Source organism: Penaeus japonicus, unplaced genomic scaffold (assembly GCF_977035675.1).
Source record: "Penaeus japonicus unplaced genomic scaffold, GWHDUDI00000001_assembly GWHDUDI00000005, whole genome shotgun sequence".
NCBI lineage: Eukaryota > Metazoa > Arthropoda > Malacostraca > Decapoda > Penaeidae > Penaeus > Penaeus japonicus.
The window spans coordinates 7,604,896-7,625,010 of record NW_028234407.1 but is presented as its reverse complement, the minus strand read 5'-3'; the positions used below and the strand labels follow the sequence as shown (position 1 = coordinate 7,625,010).

The 20,115-nt window shown below is 40.5% G+C and overlaps 1 protein-coding gene across 1 annotated transcript in view; it reads left to right on the top strand.

The window, feature by feature from the left end:
* Window positions 1–20,115, top strand: part of LOC122248523 (CLIP-associating protein-like) — a 161,687-nt gene that overhangs the window by 134,593 nt on the left and 6,979 nt on the right. The window contains exons 4-6 of the mRNA XM_043008582.2: window positions 422–590; window positions 1,287–1,463; window positions 4,941–5,029. Coding sequence (XP_042864516.1) covers window positions 422–590; window positions 1,287–1,463; window positions 4,941–5,029 — 435 coding nt within the window. The remainder of the gene's footprint in view (window positions 1–421; window positions 591–1,286; window positions 1,464–4,940; window positions 5,030–20,115) is intronic.

Below are 20,115 nucleotides of genomic sequence, written 5' to 3'. Positions count from 1 at the left end.
TGATTAGTTATTTAGATTGCTGCCTTTTAAGCTTTTATGATAGATAATTTTTATCACCAAGATTATATGCTAATTTCATACAGATATAAGATATTAACTTCATTTGGTAAAGAATATTCTGTAAGGTAATAACATGTAGATATGATTTTGGTGTAATTAATTTTCTGGAAGATATCAAGTCATTGCTTTCTGGCTATGTCTTGCATCATACATTTGGTAGGGTTTTTAACCCACACTGTAGAAAGAAGGTTATTAGATCTTGAGATGACAGGTTTGCATGCAGCTGTGAGTACGTCACATCTGTTGCGATTAATGTTTTTCCGTTTTATTGTGTTTTTGTTTTCATTTTGTGTCCTTCCTGTCATTTACCCTTTTAATGTACACTGTTACAATTCTCTCAATTTTTACTGAACTCTTCCAGGCGACAGCAAAGATGCAGTCCGAGAAAAAGCACAGACGCTACTCTCCAGCATGATGGACAATGTGCTCGCCCCAAATAATATGTTTGAACGGCTTATCCCGGCCTTCTCCCACAAAAATGGCAAAGTCCGAGAAGAGGTCATGACATGCCTTCAGAATACTTTAACCAAGTGAGTTTGCGTTTCTGCTTCTTACATGGCCGAAGGCTTACCTTGTTTTGTGTTTCTTGTTTCTTGACTGATCTTGTTTCATGGGAACTGAAGTATGAGTTGGGGTTGTATGTTAAGAGTGAGAGGCAATATGTTTAAGGGGATCATGAGGGAACTTTGCGAGAAGAGGGATGTCAATAAATGTACAATGTAGTTTCGTTTTATTTTTAAATGAAGTTTCATCAAGTGATTTAAGTGCAAAGTTCTTCAGTTTCATGTGACTTATCATCTATTAGGATTATTAAATAATTAGGTTTGCAATTTAATGTATGGAATATGAAGTTAAAAAGGTCATAATATAATGTTCAAGTAAACTCATTAATTAATTGCTTGATTTGGATTCTTTAATTTACGAGAATGGTTGTGTGGGTAATTCCATAGATGTGATAAAGAAATATTTAAGTTACATATAAGATTATATATTATTTAGGGTACTTTTATAATAAAGCTGTGCATTGGGCCTCAGCAAAAGATTTTATATTTGTTTACAAAAAATTGTTAGGGTCTCAAATTGATTTCTTATTAGTTTTTATGCGTAATCTATGCATCCCACATGATTTAATTATCTTGTAATAGAGACCTATTGTATCTACATTCTTATGGACTTCTAACTTTATTTCACTTTGTTCATAAACTAATGACACATTTATTTTCCAGTCATGGAGCTTCAGCAGTAACAGTCTCAAGGCTCATCCCACACGTAGTAAAACTACTGTCCGACCCAACAGCTCCAGTGAGAGATTGCGCCTTCAACACCTTGGTTGAGTGCTACAAACATTATGGTGAAAGATTGAGATTGGATTTGACAAAGAAACACAATATTCCTTCTGGAAAGTGAGTGATATTTTTATGTTTTCTATGAGTGTTTCCTCAGTGACTTCAGATGGTGTTTAGTTTGGTGTATTGTTAGGAGAATTAAATGTCATTGTGTGATTGTGTTTGCATATCTTATTCTTGATTTTGTTTATAAGAAGTTGATGATCTGGTTATAGAGAGTTTCTTTCTGGAATGGAACAAAGACTCATTATTAGAATGTATTTTGTAATCACATTAGTTTGGAATGCAGATTTGTAATGTAAAAGAGAATGTTGTGGGTGGTTCATTATTATTATACTGCTTATTATTATGTAAATTTTTTATTTTTTATATTGCTTAAATAATTACTAATTAGTAATTGTTACTATATTGCTAATCAGTATCACTACATTGACCACCTAAAATACTAATGTTTTAATGAAGATCTCATCTTATTTTGTATCAAATATTTACTACACATGGCCAGTAATAAGGAAAAGTCTGTTCTTTAAATATTCATATAGATTTGAAGTACAAAAATATAGCTTACGTTTTGTTGTAAATCTTTCATTTTTATTGATTTTCTTTTCACACAAATAAGGCTGTTTAGGGATACATTTCTTCTGATCATAATTTTACAAACACCTTGGAAAATTGTGATTAATCTCCAAATATCATTATACATTCACGATTGAATATCTGAATTATACAATATCAAGTTGGAAGGGATTTCTTAGTCTTCTTACCAAGTTGCAGTCTTTTTTTTGTAGTTTTATAATTCTCATTAAACATTGTTGTAAGGGAAAGTGTTAGGTTATAATTAATGATGTATATTTGTGTAAGGAATGATATTGTTATATGAAACGCTTGCTATATATTATTAAGATCTACATGCTTGAACTTTGTTAATGGCTAACATTTGATATAAGATTTGATTTATATATCCATATTTGTATTGTAAATCATATTCAGAACACTAACTTTTTGGTACAGTTATGAAAGCCTCAACCTGCAGTAATTAAGAAGAAACTTTATCAAAAGAAGAGCTTTCAGAATCCATTTGTTAAATGTATAAAACTTCTCACAGTCCCGAGTTACATGAGATGAGAGGATTTCATTTGAAAAGGAAGCCGGCTTGATGCCTTAAGTAATCAGAATTTTGAGGAGAATTGGGTGTGTGTGTGGTTGGGGAGGGGGGGGGTCAAGAGTTTTCTAGCAGATTATAAGGGGAAAAGAATAACTGAAAATTTATTGAACTGGTCAGAATGATGTAATGTTATGTGGAGGGAGAGACGTTTTATTTTCTTTTCCTTTTAATCTCTCTCTTCAAGTAGAGTGCCAAATGGAAATTTAAAAATACTTTAGGAAAAAGAATTAGGAGAAGAAAATAGATTATGTGAGAAAGAAAGAAAGGACAGCTACAATTGACAGATTTATTGGATACTATAGTTACTTGAAAACCTAAGTTGATTATTGAAGATTTAATTGTGAATTAGATATCTTAGATTTAATTAAAATGGGTTACTGAGCATGGCATTGATTCAAGAAGTGAGGGCCATTTATGATATAAAAAAAAGTAGTAGTAGTTGGAATGGATGTGTGTTATATAAGCTAAGAATAAAAATCGAAATAAGGATTAAAGACGAAATCATTTGAAAAATGCTCTAACAAATTCATAGCAGTTGTATGAGTGGAAATCATTAGGTGCTGCATTTATTTGATATTTTTATAATGAATTAGTTTAGGAGTAATTATTCTATGAAATAATCTGTCAGAGGAGGTTTCTGAATTAAGTTTCTCATTCAAACTTTGGCTAAACTTGCTATGTGATAATGTCGAATTATTATTGACTTTCATAATTTTTTTTTTTTTTTTTTTAAATTCTTGTTGAATAGAAATATTGCCCATGTTCGATTACGGGTATGTATGGAAGTTTCAGACATAAAGGATACATATATATATTTCCTGAATATAAAGGAAAATGGCATATTCAAAATAGCAAGATTAGTAAATTGAAGTTGGTTTTTGATTAGATGAGATTACTGTATTCATTAATTAGAATGTTATGATATAATATTTGGCCGGGAGCTTTAGTACTGAAATGAAAACCTAAATGACTAAAGATTATAAGGTTGAGTTAAAAATTAATCTTAATTAGTATTAGAATTTCAGGATATTGCATACTTTTTCCATTTCTAAAAAGCTTGCTCATTTTTCTTTAATATTTTGTTCTACCAGTGCAACAGTTACATCTTTTGCTTATTTAGTGTGCATTTAAGCTCAATATAATTCACATCCATTTATGTTTCTGGGAATATTTATACAGATCTATTTGTTCAAAAAAGAACTATGCACATTTGATGGGTCTAGTTCTACTAATTTCTGTTCTTAGTTCATGAGTTTTTGATAGGAAATATCTCTTGAAGGAATATCTGTAGCAACCTCATTGTTCTCCATATATTATCATAATCCAAAATCCAAAGAATCCTAAATCATGAAAAATGTTAAGCCTGATAATTACTTACAGACCACTGAAAATTGTTAGTTCTGATATTGTGTGATGAGCAGTTGTGTATGGAATATTGAAATGAGAATATGTACTAGTGAAATATTTACCTTTCCAATTTATCATATTTGATAAAGAACTGTATATTGCTTGTATAACAATATTTGATTCTTGTTATATCCATTCAGTATAATGTTATGGAGGCATAGTACATGGTTTGGTAACACTAGCTGCAACTTGGATGTATGACATACGGCTATTACTACTGATATGGTAATGACTGAAAACTTCCTGTCAGCAATTATGTTAGTGTCTTGTATACAGTTGAAAGATTCTTTCAGTTTAAATGTAAATATCAACATGAGTCGGTGCTTGTATCAGAGGAATATTTGTCATTAATTGATATAATGACATCAGTGCCCAATGACTGCAGTGAGCTTTCAACATTTTCCGTTTACAACTTTTTGAATATTTACTTTTCACCGTTATTTTTCATATCAGTTTTACGAAAACATCAATTGATCAATTATTTTGTTTTGGTCACCCTTGCTGTGGGTTAGACAATCATAACTAAAAGCATCCTGTTATTTGTTCAGCTATTGTTTATTTTGTGCAGTGCTGCTTTTATAAAATTGGAGTTGAAAGGATTGTTGTTGGTGCATAAGAATGTGTATGCTAAGTAAATGATTTGAGGTCAGTTATATTGCTGATAGTTGAGAGTTCATGTTCCAATTGTTTTTATTGTTTCCATTTATATTATATATGATAAAGATATATATATATATATATATATATATATATATATATATATATATATATAATATATTATATATATATATATATATATATATATATATATATATATATATATATATAAATAATATTTATATTATATTTATATTTATTATATGTATCAGAAAGAATTACTATTTTTCTCCTCTTCTCATTGTCAATTTACCATTTAAGATTGTAGTGAGATGAAAGCTAATGTTGAAATTTTATTCCTCCAGATTACCAGCTTTAATGACACGCTTCGATGAAGTTCGGGACACAGGATTAATGATGGCATCTGCAATAACAACTGCTACACCAAATGAAGGTAAATACCAGTCCAGAAATTTGTTCAGTACTTATCACGGGGATGAATCTCCATCTGGTATGATTCTCCCTAAGATCTGCCTTATGGTAATTCACTTTACTTTATCTCTATCTTTATCTTTAACTTTGTTTATCCTGACAATGTGGTTAGTTTTGTATAGGCAGTGTCCGATTGTGATTGAAGTAGGAAATTTATTATTTGGATGTGTAAAATGCTGTAAAATGAAGGAAAGACAAACATGATATTAATGATTGGGTGGCTTTGGTTATGTTACACCATTTTCAGTGGCAATAGAATTCAAGGAATAGGAAGGAAGTGTATATTGATAAGTTAGAGTTTGAATTGACAATATCAGTAATAGGTATATTATGATAGATATTTGTTTTTGATTTTTTTACCCATTAACAACAATACTGATTTGGCTGCATCTTGTCATCTCAAGTGGGAAGGCCAGACAAAGCCATGACAAGACTTTCTGTTAACCAGCAGGAAGACCAGTCAGGCTATGAGGTGAACACCAGGTCATCTGTTGTTAAGAGGTTAAGGTGCAAAGTTGTCATTTGAGTTAGGAAATTGTTTATGATATTCCATGAATTATGCAGATAGGGTATCATATCCATTGTTTGCTCAAAATCTTAGCTTATATATAGGCAGAATTATGTTTAAAGGAATAAAGGTTTAGTGAGTGACAGCGAAGGGATAGTGCAAAGACTAGAGCACATACCAAGTCAAGGTTCATGGCTTAATGCCCCTCTCCACTCACATGAGTCTTGTGTTAGTCCTGGCTATTGACATAATGAATGTCCTAAGTCCCCAATCCCTGCTCATCATAGGGATGGTAATATCTTGCAGGAGTGAAAATTTTCTTGTACCCTGAGCTGGGCGAAAGTACAGGCTAACAGGGTGGAGGTCCACACACTACCACCATGTAAAATGCCAGACATGGCACATGAAATATATACTTGATTTATATTTTATACGCATTTACTGTTTGAGCTGTTGAATCCAGATCGATATTGCAGTATCTCTGCTTATGTTTTATGTATCTTCTTGAAAGGGAAGGTCCAAGAAAGAAAAGATTTGTCACCATCTAGATGGTGAAAACTCATGAAATACTAATAGGGAAGGATCTTAATTCTATTCATTTAGACAAGGATCTTATTTTTATTTATTTTGTTTGGTCTATGCAGTTGTAAGTTATTATAGGCATATTCTAGAATAAGAGAAGTCAATCTATTACACTATAATGGAAACATTTTATGGTTAATAGATAATCTCAGAAAGGAGATTATATATTTATCATGTTCATTCATGAGAAGAGTCATCGAAATACACTCCACATGTAGTCGATCCTTATTATTTGTGAGGACTCCCCATGGATAGTAAAATTGACTGATGCAGAAATGGCATAGAATTTGCATATAGCCTATGTGCTTTAAATCATCAATAGTTTATATGTAAAACCTAATATGGGGTAAATACTATGTAAATATTTATTTTATTGTACTGTTTAGGAAATAATGACAAGAGAAGAAAAAGATTTAGTTCAATACAGACACAACTTTTGTAAGCTTAACAATCAGCAAAATGTAACATTTTCTTTCTTTCAACTCTTACAGATTGATTTGTATAATGATCTGTATGGAAAAACACACACACACAATTTTTAACTTTCAGTGATACGTAGAAAAACATTTATGTAAATAGAGGATATAAATGCTCAGACAGTGAGTGATGGAGAGGGACTAACAAAATGTGTAATAACGAGAGGGAACAGCAGGATATGCATACACGTTCATTGCATTTGCGCGAGTATTTAGCATAGTGTTTGGCATGGGGAAAATTGAAGCTTTGCCTTTTGAAACTGATATGGAAGGCCAAGTGTCTATCACATTTATATTAGTTCATGATTTTGTCAAAAAAAGCATTTGTTAGGCTGATTTTATGAGTTGAAGAACTTTTATAACAGCAATTATTCTGTCTATGCTGTAGCTTCTCTTTGATAACCAAGCAGAGAAGTTCAAGTGAACTGGTTGAGTATTATTATGCCATTTAATGTTTAATAATCATTATTAGAATGAAAAAGATACTAAAATTATATGAGATATATACCCTTTTTTGTGAAGATGGCCATGCTATCCATCTTTTTTTATTCAAAGTAATTATAAAAAAGGCACTAATATGAGTATATCTTTTCTCCTAGTTGATATACATTATTTTTTAATTTTCATATTTATTGTTGAGTCAGTTTAGAAGTCATTCCCCAGATATAGCTTATTTTTACTTTCCTTAGAACATGGCAGCTCACATGATTGATTAGCTACATGGAAATTATGATATATAAACCCATTATTTAGAAGTTGGAGGGAAATCGAGAATTGCCTGAATTTTTCTTTATATATTTATTCTTTATGTGGGGTGATGTTGATATATAAGTAAATTAGTAACATATGTCATACTTAATGGGTTTATCCTTTGATTATTTAGTTAGTTATTTATTATAGGTATGGATGCTATGACAATTTAATATTAGAATCCTTATACAGTTGTGGGATGTCAAACATTGATGACCTTTTCCAATTTAACGAAGAATTAATGGGAATCTGTCTTGATTATTTGTTTGGGCAATTTTTATTGATTTTAAGACATCATTAACAAGCAATGTGAGATGCTGAACACTTGATGATACTGAAATTGTACCAGGCAGTACAATACCCACCACTAAATGAATGCTTCCAATCTCATAGATTAGACTTAACAACATGTATACTAACATTTCTAAGAGAAAACTCCTCACACTCCCTGGCAACAATAGACCACTTTTGTCCTGAAAGATATCACTGCCAGTTATCATCTCCCAGCCTCTACACATTAATTTCACAATAACGCGCCTCGTCGGTCACTGTCAGACCATATAAAAGAAAAGAAATTTACTGGGCCTAGAGGCATCTTCAGAGGCAATGTCAGTAGTGCTAATATCTTGGTTGATGTGACTGTTATCCTGCTAATTGTCAAGATGATATTCCGATACCCTTGCTCAGGTCAGAGAGTGTTAGGTGTTGGTGGCAGGTGTCTTGCGGAGTGTGTTGATGGGTGCATTAGATATGGTGATCAGTATGTTAATGATTGTGCATTTTTTTGTGAGGATGGCGCATTGGGTGAAAGTAGGGTAGTGCGTGGAGTAGAGTGAGGACTTTCTTTTCATATGAATGTATAAAAGCCCTTTTATTGTCTCCTCTGCGTGGTATGTTGTTCATTTGTATACACAGGAGTTGGAATAAGTTAAGGAGAACTATTTGTTTTAAAACAAAGTCTCAGTCGTGGTCTCTTTTTTTTTTAGTGTTATTTTTCATGACACATTTTACCCTTTGTATCTGGTGCATGGCTGCCACAGGGCATGTATGATAGATTATAGCTATTTAAGCAGAGCATCTTAACGTTTCCTCGAGGGGATTTGAATCTCGTAAATGTTGCTGCCAGATACTTGAAGCTTCATTATCTTCTCGCGAACTGCCATTAGTTACCTCTGACAGGGCAACAAAGGTGCCGTGATGCATGTACAAGGTCTGTTGAGAGAATATATTTAGTTACAACATTGCTAACTTCCCTCGTAACCAGTTAGTTGGAAAATGCGCCGAATTGCACCGGCTTTGTGGAGGGCGAAATGTGAAACGCCTGGAAAATAGGAGAGCGATAAAAAAAGAAAATTGGTTTACTCACATGTAGCTTTTTTCGTACCTGAGAGGAACGCCGAGTGAGTCATTACATTGATAGCTGTTTGCTGAGAAAAATCAGAAATAGGGACTTAAAATGTTTCTGGATCTGATCGACCCTTCCATTTTGAACTCTAGTCATGGGTGCGGAAGAGGCGAGAGTTGCGCGGCGTAGTACTGGCAAAGGATTGACGTGAAGAGCGAGGAACCCGACCCCTTAGACTCCTCCTTTAAACCACAGAGAAATGGCGGCTTAAGTTATCCCGATTGCCTCTGACCACAGTGTCTTGAAGGCGTGACTCTCGCACCGGAGGTCGCGACTCTTGGAGCTTATGAAATGGGGGCTTGCGGGCGGACTTGTTTTAGGGATTTTATCCTGTCTGCGTTCGGAGTGAAAATAAGGATAAAAAGAATATATATATATATATATATATATATTTTTTTTTTATGTAAATATATTGTTATTGGAGAAGAGCTGGCGAGTATGCGTGTTGGCAGTCTGCCAATCATGAATTTTATGTAAATTTATTTGGTTGGGATATGGCGGATCGTGATAGGTGAAATACCAATTGACCAAATGTGAAATGGTCTCATTTGGGATTTAGGATTTTGAAATGTAAAGGACTTTTTGAAGAACATAGCCCCGATATCCATTTTCATGAATGCTATCAAAGAAGATATTTTCTGCTGTTTACGTATTAAGGATTACAATTTCAGTAGGATATACAATGAGTGTATGGATACATAAGATAGTAATCATCAGAAATATGCGTAACTTAAAAAAAAGGAAAAAAAAAGAGAGAAAAAAAGGGAAAGGTAAATACAGTTGACGGGCATTATCTGCAGCGTATGTGCGGCTCTGGCCGTAGAATCCGGACATGCGGAAGATAGAGGGAGACGGTCAGATAAGCGGTGTTAAGGCGGCGGAAAATGACTGTTTTTTGAGACGGAAAGGGGTCGTGTTATAAGGGAGCCTATTCCATTGTATTTAGCGCACCGGTAAGCTGATATTGTTCTTTTCAATAGTTGCCGGGCGGCGGATTGGTAATGTGTCAGCTGTATTAGGTTCAGTTGATAGACTGGTAGTGTATTGGTTGTATTCGGCGTAGGAGTCGATTAATATTGTATCTTCTGTAATAATGCCCACATTGCGTCGTATGCTAGCTCTGGCTTTTTCCAGTTCTTGCCGTTGGCTACTGGGAAGCTGCTCTATATAATTAGCGCAGACGTTAACATATGTGTGTCACGAGGGCGGTTTTGCTGAAGGGGGAAGGAGGGAGAGGGAGAGGGAAAGGGAAGGGGAGAGAGGGGGAGAGAGAGAGAGAGAGAGAGGGAGGGAGGGAGAAGACTCGTTTACGGAATTTTATTGTGTGTGTGTGCGTGTGTGTGTGTGTGTGTGTGTGTGTGTGTGTGTGTGTGTGTGTGTGTGTGTGTGTGTGTGTGTGTGTGTGTGTGTGTGTGTAGTATGTATGAGTATGTATTAGGTATTATTATGTATGTATGTATGTATGTATGTATGTATGTATGTATGTGTGTGTGTGTGTGTGTGTGTGTGTGTGTGTGTGTGTGTGTGTGTGTGTGTGTGTGTGTGTGTGTGTGTGTGTGTGTGTTTGTCAAAGACAAACCGACAGACAGAGCGCGACATGGATAGAAATAGTTTTTTTCTGTTTGCATTTGTTTAGATTCTTTATATTGAAAACAATGCTCGGGCGCCATATTTATCCCAAAATCCCTGTGGAATCTAGTACATAGCATTGCAATCGCCTATTGCTGAGTGGCCTTGCGATATAGATTGGCCTCTGCACATTGGGGTATGGCATGTGGTATCAACGCACGTACCCCGGGTTGGGTCTCCGCCTCCAGGAAGCCCGTAGGATGAGGCGATGAGGAGGATTCTATACTTATTTTTCCTCCTTTTTCTCTTACTTTTTCTGGCTTTTTCTCCCTCTCATGCAGCGAAAACACCGGTTACGCGTCGGAGAAGCCACGCCCCCCTCGCGTTGCCCTCAGGCAGATGAGGCCAAAAGTTGTAGTATCGTTGCGATGACCTTCGCGGTCGGTCCCGTCCGAGTTGTCCTGGCGAGCCGGAGTGGAAATTCTCGCTCGACTTTTTTATTTATGCGGAGGGGAGGGGGGAATGGGAGAGGGGAAGGGTAGGGGTTATGGGGAGAGGAGGGTGTATCACAACGGGCCTCTGCCCTTCTCCACCCTCCCTCGGTGATTTTTTTTTCTTTCTCTTCTCCACTTCCTCCTTCTCCTTCTCCTCCTCCTCCTCCTCCTCCTCCTCCTCCTCCTCCTCCTCCTCCTCCTCCTCCTCCTCCTCCTCCTCCTCCTCCTCCTCCTATTACTGTTCCTTCTTCTTCTTATACTTCCTCTCGTTGTTATTATTATTATTATTATTATTATTATTATTATTATTATTATGTTGATGATTAATATTATTTTGCTTGGCAAACCTTCCCGTAATTTACTTCGGCCATTTTATCTACCAACATATTTTTTTCTCAATCATCCTCCTCATCCCCACTTTTTGATAATTTTTTGATAATGGTTCTCCATGCATTGCTTCCTTTTTCCTCATACATTGCGTCCTTGTATCTTATATTTTGCTTCTTTGCTTCTTAGACATTGCTTTCTTGAACTTCATGCATTGTACTCCCATGTTTCGCATGCATTGCTTCCTTACATCTCATGCATTGTTTAGTTGCTTCATATACATTGCTTTCTTGCTTCCTTGCTTCTCATGCCTTGCTTTCTTGCTTCTAATGCCTTGCTTTCTTACTTCTCATACATTGCTTAGTTGCTTCTCATACGCTGCTTCACCAATTCTCTTTCTCAATTTGTTCCAATCTCATATGTCTGACTCGCTTGTTAACATCTTTTTCTTTCTTTCTTTCTGTTGAACTTCCTTTATCCTTTACACTTGCCCCCTTCCTCTCCTTCTCCCTATCCCTCTCCTTCTCCCTATCCCTCTCTATCTCCCTCTCCCTCTCCTCCCCTCTTTCTCCCTCTCCTCCTCCCTCTCGCTCTCCTTTCTCCCCCTCTTATTCTCCCTCTCTTATTCTCCCTCCCCCTCTCCTCCCTCTTCCTCCCTTTCTCTTTTTTAGCGCATAGAACAGCTAATTGAGTAATCGTTGTGCGACGTGCGAGCGGCTGGGCTGGGAAGGGGAAAAAATGCATTGAAAGCCGAAAAGTAAGCACACCTAAATGTCACTGTGTGCACTTTCCACTTTGGGTGTTTTTCCCCTTTTACTCGGGTTTTTGCTAACCCCTTCTTTCGGTCTGTGTTCTCTCTCTTTTTCTTTCTCTTCTTTGTTTTTTTTTTCTATTCCCTTCTCTCCACTCCTCCCTCTCTCCATCTTTCCATCTCACCCTCCCCTCTACCCCCCCCCTCTTTCAAACAAACCCACGCATACGCACACGCCCCCAATAAGACGCATAAACCGAGAGAATGTGTTTTTGTCTTTCTGGAACTTTACTTGAGTAGCGATCCGAAGAAGAAGAAAGAATGATTTCATTTGACTTGATGTCGGAGGTGCCCCTGGCGAGCCTCATCCTTTTCGCCGGGATCACAGTTATCCTGACCTGGTCCTCTCCTCCTTTGCCGTGTTGGCAGACGCGGGCCATTAATGGGTTCCTGCCCACTTCGGCCCTCGTGTTGCTCCTCCTCCTCCTCCTGTTTCTCGCTCTACTCTTGTTTTTTTTCTCTTTTTTCTTTTATTATTCTCTTGACCCTTGCTTTCCTTCTTTTCTTTCGCTCTTTGTTTTTCCTTCTTTATCTTTTTACTCCTTCCTTTCCTCCTCTTCCTCCTCATCCTCCCTCCCCTCATCATCATATGTTTACTCCTTATCCCCCTTCATCTATTTTTCCTTTCTCCTCTTCCTTCATCCATTTTCGCCTTTTCGTTTTCCTTCATCCATTTTCGCCTTTTCGTTTTCCTTCATCCATTTTCCTTCATCCTTCATACTTCCTCCTCCTCCTCCTCCTCCTCCTCCTCCCTCCTCCTCCTCCTCCTCCTCCTCCTCCTCCTCCTCCTCCTCCTCCTCCTCCTCCTCCTCCTCCTCCTCCTCCTCCTCCTCCTCCTCCTTTTGCCTTTCCCCCCATCTCCTCTTTCGTGACCCGCACTCGTTCCTTGATATACACACAACCCGCGATGCCACCACTCTCCAGCGCCTCCTTCCGTGATATTTACAATCCACCTCATATTTTCTTTTTTTCTGGCGCTCCTCATTTTGTTCGTTTATCTTTGCGGCTTTGGTAGTCCGGAGTTAGTCGGTTGGGTCGTTTGGTTTGCGTTAATACTCTATCGGAATGAAGGGGATAGTACGTTAAGCAAAAGGATATGTTAGTAGGTTCAGAGAAGAGAACGTGTGAGATGTCGGTGTTAAGTGAGAGGCTGTATTTGTGTCGATGGTGGAGATGAGATCCTTTTGCTTCCGATGCAGGACCCGCAAGGATGTTGTTTGGACTTTGGGGAAGAGAGGGGGGAGGAGGGAGGGGAAGATGTTTGGTGGTAATTTGCAGGTGGGAATGCCCTTGGGGGGTTGAGGCAAGAGCTGAGGGCGAGGGCAAGCTTGGTGTGTGTTGATATTGGTGGTTGGTGATTGCGGGAGATGGTGAAGGGGGAGGGGAGGGGGTGGTGGCCTGGGCTTGGAGTGTATCAGGAATAAATTATCGGATGGAGGCGCCTTCGATGCAAATCATGAGAGAACGTAATTAGGTGGTGATGGGATTGGGTGTAAAGCAAATTTCGCACATGTTCACGCACTCTTACAAATCTCTCTCTCTCTCTCTCTCTCTCTCTCTCTCTCTCTCTCTCTCTCTCTCTCTCTCTCTCTCTCTCTCTCTCTCTCTCTCTCTTTCCCTCTCTCTCTCTCTTCTCTCTTCTCTCTGTCTCTCTCTGTCTCTCTCTCTCTCTCTCTCTCTCTCTCTCTCTCTCTCTCTCTCTCTCTCTCTCTCTCTCTCTCTCTCTCTCTCTCTCTCTCTCTCTCTCTCTCTCTCTCTTTCTCTCTTTTTCTCTCATTCTCTTTCCGTTTCTCTCTTTCTCCCCCTCCCTCCCTCCCTCTCCCCCTCCCTCTCCCCCTCTCTCCCTCTCTCCCTCTCTCCCTCTCTCCCTCTCTCCCTCTCTCCCTCTCTCCCACTCTCCCACTCTGAAATCTTCGCTGTCGGGGCTACATTGAGGGATTCTTGCAGATAGCCCTGAGAGGTGGTTAGAATGCAGAGATTAGATGCGGGATCGGCGTAAAGGTAGTCGTCAAGATGTCAAGGGAAACGTTCAAAAGTTGCGGTTGTTACTTACGGTTACTAGGAGAGAGAGGGGGGAGGGAGGGGGATAGTTCTCTGAATAATGCGAATTAAAACCCCCTTTTTTTGGGATGGGGCTAGGATATCCCGTGTCTGTTAGAACCGCCGCCGCTTCCGCCGCCACTGCACGCCCTTGAGGCCCCCCCCCCATTCCCGCTATCGTAGCCATCCTAGATCCGTCGCCTCCATATCACGCCAGCGATACATCACGGCTACCACATATGGATGGGGCATTACCTGAATGGGGAGCCGACTGCTGCGAGGCATGCGAGTCACCCTGCCTTTCCGAGGCTCTACTTACCTCACCCCACCCCACACTCAACCCCTGCCTTACTCTGCCATGCTCTGTAACCCCCTCTTTAGCCCCTCTCTACCTCTCTCTGTCTCTCTCTGTGCCTCCCTCTCTTCTTCCATTTATACCTCCCTCTATTCCCTCTACGTACTTCTCTCTGTGCCTCAATCTGTGTCTCTCTCCTCTCTACCACCCTCTCGGGCTCCATTTGTACCTCCCTCTCTAGCTCCTTCTGGCTCCCTTCCCGTCTCCTTCTGTACCTACCTCTCTACATCCCTTTATACCTCTCCCTATGACTCCCTTTCCCCCACTGGATTCCTGCATTGGTGTCTAGGGGGCGCTACATCTGTTTCCTTCCCTGCTCTTTCTGTGTCTGTTGGTTTTCCTCCTTACTTGTGCTGTTGCGTGTTTACCGTTCTGCTGATGTGAATCTCGTTTATTTCTTGAACTTGATTTCTTCCTTATTTTTCTTCTCGGGAAATTTTCAAGATTCGGTTGATTTGGTAACCATATTTGTGTTAACGGTTTTTGAAGTGGGTAATTCCCGCTTGTTTTCCCCGCTTCCGGGGTCGTGCTCTCTCTCTCTCTCTCTCTCTCTCTCTCTCTCTCTCTCTCTCTCTCTCTCTCTCTCTCTCTCTCTCTCTCTCTCTCTCTCTCTCTCTCTCTCTCTCTCTCTCTCTCTCTCTCTCTCTCTCTCTCTCTCTCTCTCTCTCTCTCTCTCTCTCTCTCTCTCTCTCTCTCTCTCTGTGTGTGTGTGTGTGTCCGTGTGTCCGTGTGTCTGTGTCTGTCCGTCTTGCATGGTATTTCTGTGTGTTTATTCTTAACTGTCGCCTCGCCGGTCCTCTGCCTGCGCCTAGAGCGACAGCCATTGTCTCAGCCTCTCCTCCCCTTCTCTCTCTCTCTGTTTTGCAATCACGGCCTCGAGGAAGCTCTTCAGTGTCTTTTCTTTATTTATGTACTCCATTATTTGAGGTATTGTGTCTGGTATGATGTAACCATAGGTATAAGTGTTCCTGCAGTATGCATGGTGGGCTAGTGGAACTAAAGTATTCATGAAGTGCAGTACATGATTCACGTCCAAGGCGATGTTGCAATGTATTTTACCACAGCCCGTTCAGGGAATGAGGTCCCGGCTTTGCTACGTGGTTTGGTGATAGAAATAAAGGGTTAGACCCCCGGGTGGTCGTCAGAACAGGTGTGGCCAGATGGAGTGGGTCGTCTCATTATCATGCACGGGCCAGCACAACGCGGGTTCAGTCTTTGTTGAGACTTGTTTATTTTGGCCCGGCGACCCTATGACCTTATGCAAAGTGCTCTCAGGCATTCTCTCAATAATTCTTCGTTCGAATACTTATCCTATTCCTCGATTTTTAAAATTTATTCATTGTAGTATTATTTATTTACACATTTCTTTGATTTTGGTTGATTTTGAAGTGGGGCTCTCAGCACCCCTAGACTTGAACCTATTCCTCTGTTGTCGCGGTATATTGTTTCTTTCTACAGGGCTGTTGAGCTCACGTGCTACCTATTTCGTTCTCCTTCCCAGTATTAGGTTAGGTGAGGTTTGCGAACAGGAAACATCACTGTTTAACCAAGGAACAAACTTGGTATGGACCCTTTTCATCCTGGGACAAAATGGCCGATATGTTTACCTTGAAAATTAATTTCATTATATCGAATGTAATGCCCTCCTAAATTGCTGCATACGCACGCAGTCTCTGTTCAGAAATTCAAAGATAAAAAAAAGAAACTGTACAAACGAAAAAGTATTTAGATATAAAGAAACGGAAGACATGTTCGGCTTAATTTTACAGTGCTTAAAGGATTATCATATCTCGAGGCCTCACTTCGTAGTCTATACCTGTCCGGGGAGAAGCAGCTACTGTGAAAGGACACGTGAAGGGATTACCGTCAGAAGAATCGCAATGTATGGAGGGGGGAGGGGGCAGGGGGGCAGTGGTCGGTAACGAGGAATTACCAACAGAGCTATTCTTTCGAGGGGATTTCCAAGAGAGAAATGGTGGAGGAGCCCTCGTTGGTGATGTGCAATAGAAAGTGTTTGAGAGAAAGGCACAGACAGGGATGGTAGTTTTAGTAATAGACTGACATAGACAGACGGAGGCTCAGACATAAACGTATATTACCTAGACAGACACACACTCAGATATAAACTTAAATTATACAGACAGACGCAGATGTAAACATATATGAATAGATTGATACAGGTACAAACACATATATAGATACAAATACATGTAGACCGACACAGACACATACAAATAAAGACCTAGAAAAAAAACCCTTTAAGTTAAGGGATTTAGGGTGCCCGGTGTCTGGCATGCTTTGTATCCGATGCGAACTTACGGGGGGGACGTGCGAGTATTTACGTTAACTTATTTTACAGCGGCATCTAAAGAGCACCTGATACCACGTGTCGTCCGCTGACCGTCTGGTTATCTGTGAAATATCGCTCTGTTTCCTCGGCATTCCTGTGGAAATGCGGTCCTCGAGAGATTCTTAGCTTGTGTCTGGGATTGGTGGCGAATAAGTTCAGCTTTGGAATGTTCATCTCTTCTTGGTCCTCTCTCTCTCTCTCTCTCTCTCTCTCTCTCTCTCTCTCTCTCTCTCTCTCTCTCTCTCTCTCTCTCTCTCTCTCTCTCCTCTCTCTCCTCTCTCTCTCTCTCTCTCTCTCTCTCTCTCTCTCTCTCTCTCTCTCTCTCTCTCTCTCTCTCTCTCTCTCTCTCTCTCTCTCTCTCTCTCTCTTTCTCTCTCTCTCCTCTCTCTCTCCTCTCTCTCTCTCTCTCTCTCTCTCTCTCTCTCTCTCTCTCTCTCTCTCTCTCTCTCTCCTCTCTCCTCCTCTCTCTCCTCCCTCCCCTCCCTCCCTCCATCGGTGTTTCCCTCTCCCGTTCCATCCCCTCTCCTCTACTCTCCTCTCCTCTGCTCCCCCTCCCCTTTCTTTCTTCTCCATCAGTGTCTTCCTTCTCATCTACCTCTCCCCTCTACTCTTTCCTCTTTATAAACTGTATCAGGATGGATTTTTATTTTTTTTTCTAAATCGATAATTCTTTATCGGTCTTTACTTCTACCCCTCTTACCTGCAGCCTCCTCCCCTCACCCTACCCCCCCTTCTCCTTCTCCGTTCTGTCCTCGACCCTCGTGCCCTTGTCTGCTTTGTTCGCGTTTCTCCCCGCGCATTTTTTACTTCTCCCCGCTACATTTGTTGTTGTTGCGACGTCCAATATTTTGCATTATCGGCTGCAAGGTTCTTTCTCCTCTCCAGCTAGCTAGCCGGCCCCCCTCCCTCTCTCTCCCTCCCTCCCTCCCTCCCTTCTGTTTGACTGGAGTGTCATCATAACAGAGTGATGGACGACAGCTTGTCTCGGCTGCTGCTGTTGTTGTTGTGCTCGTTTTGGCCTGTGCGTGGATGTAGGTGTATTTTGTGTGTTTTATTTTACCTTTATTTCGGCGTTTTGGACCTTTTTCGGTCATGGTCTGTTTTTTTTTCTTTTTTTTCCTTTACCAAGATGTATATGAGGAAAACGTTTGAGATTTGTGTGTCGGGATATTTTTGCCTTTTCCTTAATATTCATAATTTTTTTTAGCTATTTAATTTTTAGATATATTTTCTTCTGCTTCTTCTCCTTTTTGGTTTTCATATTTGTTCTTTTACCTCTCTTTGTCCCTCTTCTTCCCTGTTATTCACTGTCTTTTACTTCCACCAACACTCATTCGGATACTTACCGTCTCCCTAAGCGTGCGTATATACGTTTTTGTTTTGTGTGTGTGTGTGTTTCTGTGTCTGTGTCTGTGTTTGTGTTTGTGTTCGGTAAGGTGACTGCTGTGAAGCCAGTGGCCCTTTGCGACGACGCTTCGTTCCAAAACAAACCGGATAATAGGACGGAGGTTGAATGGGAGAGATTACGACGTTTGATAGGCTTAGCTACCTAAAGCTTTTGAGGGACATGATGTTGTCCTTGTGGAGGGGTGGGGGAAGGGGAAGGGGAAGGGGAAGGGGAGATGGTAAAGGAAAGGGATAGAGGGTAGTGGAAAGGAAGAGGGGAAGTGAAGGGGAAGGGGACATGATAAGGGAAAGGGATAGAGGTTGGTGGAAAGGAAGAGGTGAAGAGAAGGATTATAGGGATAGGAATAAAGAAAAGGAGGAGGGGTAGAAGAGAACTAGAGGGGATATGGGAAAGGAGTAAGGGAGAAAACTGAAAGAGAAAGGAGAGCATAAGGGGAGGATGATGATGATATCCTTGTTGATGGATGGGGATGGTGGGGAAGAGGGGTGCAGGGAGAAGGGGAGAGGATTAGAAATGGATAAGGAATAGAGGAAAGGAAGAGGGAAGGAGATGGAGAAGAGGGATAGGGATGGGGATAAAGAAAAGGAAGAGGGGAGATGGAGAAGAGGGATAGGGATAAAGAAAAGGAGAAAGGAGAGGGAGAAGGTGATGGAATGGGTGGGGGAGGAGGGGTGGCGTGGCGTAAACAGGTGTATCCGCGTGAACCTGCACTAATGAGCGGCATTCAACCTTTATGGAGGAATGTGGCAGGGGAGGCTCCTTTCCCTTCCCCTTCCTCCTGGGTGAAGATAGAGGCAGCGGGGATTGTGATGATGACGGTTCTGGTCATTTTGATGTTGAGGATGGGGATCACTATCTTTTCATTTTGACTCAGAGAGAGAAAGAGAAAGAGAGAGAGAAAGAGAAAGAGAAAGAGAAAGAGAAAGAGAAAGAGAAAGAGAAAGAGAAAGAGAAAGAGAAAGAGAAAGAGAGAGAGAGAGAGAGAGAGAGAGAGAGAGAGAGAGAGAGAGAGAGAGAGAGAGAGAGAGAGAGAGAGAGAGAGAGAGAGAGAGAGAGAGAGACTTTCCCGATGCCAAAGCTTTGTTTCTGCCTTATTGTTTTGTGACGAATCGCTTTTCTTAAAGTATATTTTCGTGTTCGCTCTCGGCACTGCCTGTTCTGGAGGGAGACAAAAAAAAGACGAAAAATATATATACTCGTTTTTTTCTGGCTAACGGGTGATTTCTGGTGACCTTTTCAGATTTCTTTTATTCCAATATCATTACGATATCTAGGAAAAAAATAATAACTGGATGATACCGATATAATTCAGTATAATTCCCTTCATCGCATGACATTTCGAAAGGAGAACCTGATGTCGTTCCGCGCCTCGTTCTGATGCCAACTTCATACCCAAGATTTCCTCGTCGTCGTTTTCTTCGCCTCGTGTCGCCGCTGCCGGTGGGTTACCTCGACAACATCCGGCGGCTGTGCGTGAGAGGTAGGGTGTGGGGTGTGCCGTTACTTAGATAGGATCTTGGTCGTCTGGAAACAGCTGTCACACTCGAGGCACTTGTGGGGGAGGGGGGGTGACATCCGGGTCCTGATGCTTGCCTTGTTTGTGTCGACCGGTGATTCCACGATTCGTTGCCTCACGCAGCTTCCTTGATGTCACGGTTTATGGAAGTATTTTTCTCTCTCTCTCTCTCTCTCCCTCTTTCTCTCTCTCTCTCTCTCTCTCTCTCTCTCTCTCTCTCTCTCTCTCTCTCTCTCTCTCTCTCTCTCTCTCTCTCTCTCTCTCTCTCTCTCTCTCTCTCTTTAAGGCTGCTTTAGCGGTTTCAAGAAGGCTGTAGATCGGCGGGTTGGATGCTTAACGAGTGAGGTGGGCGGAGGGAGACGGTGCCTGTCGGGTGGCACTGGCTCACCTCGGGCGATCATGGCCTAAAGCCAGGGGCCCTTTGTGAGCACGTGACACCTCGACGGGAGACTCGCTC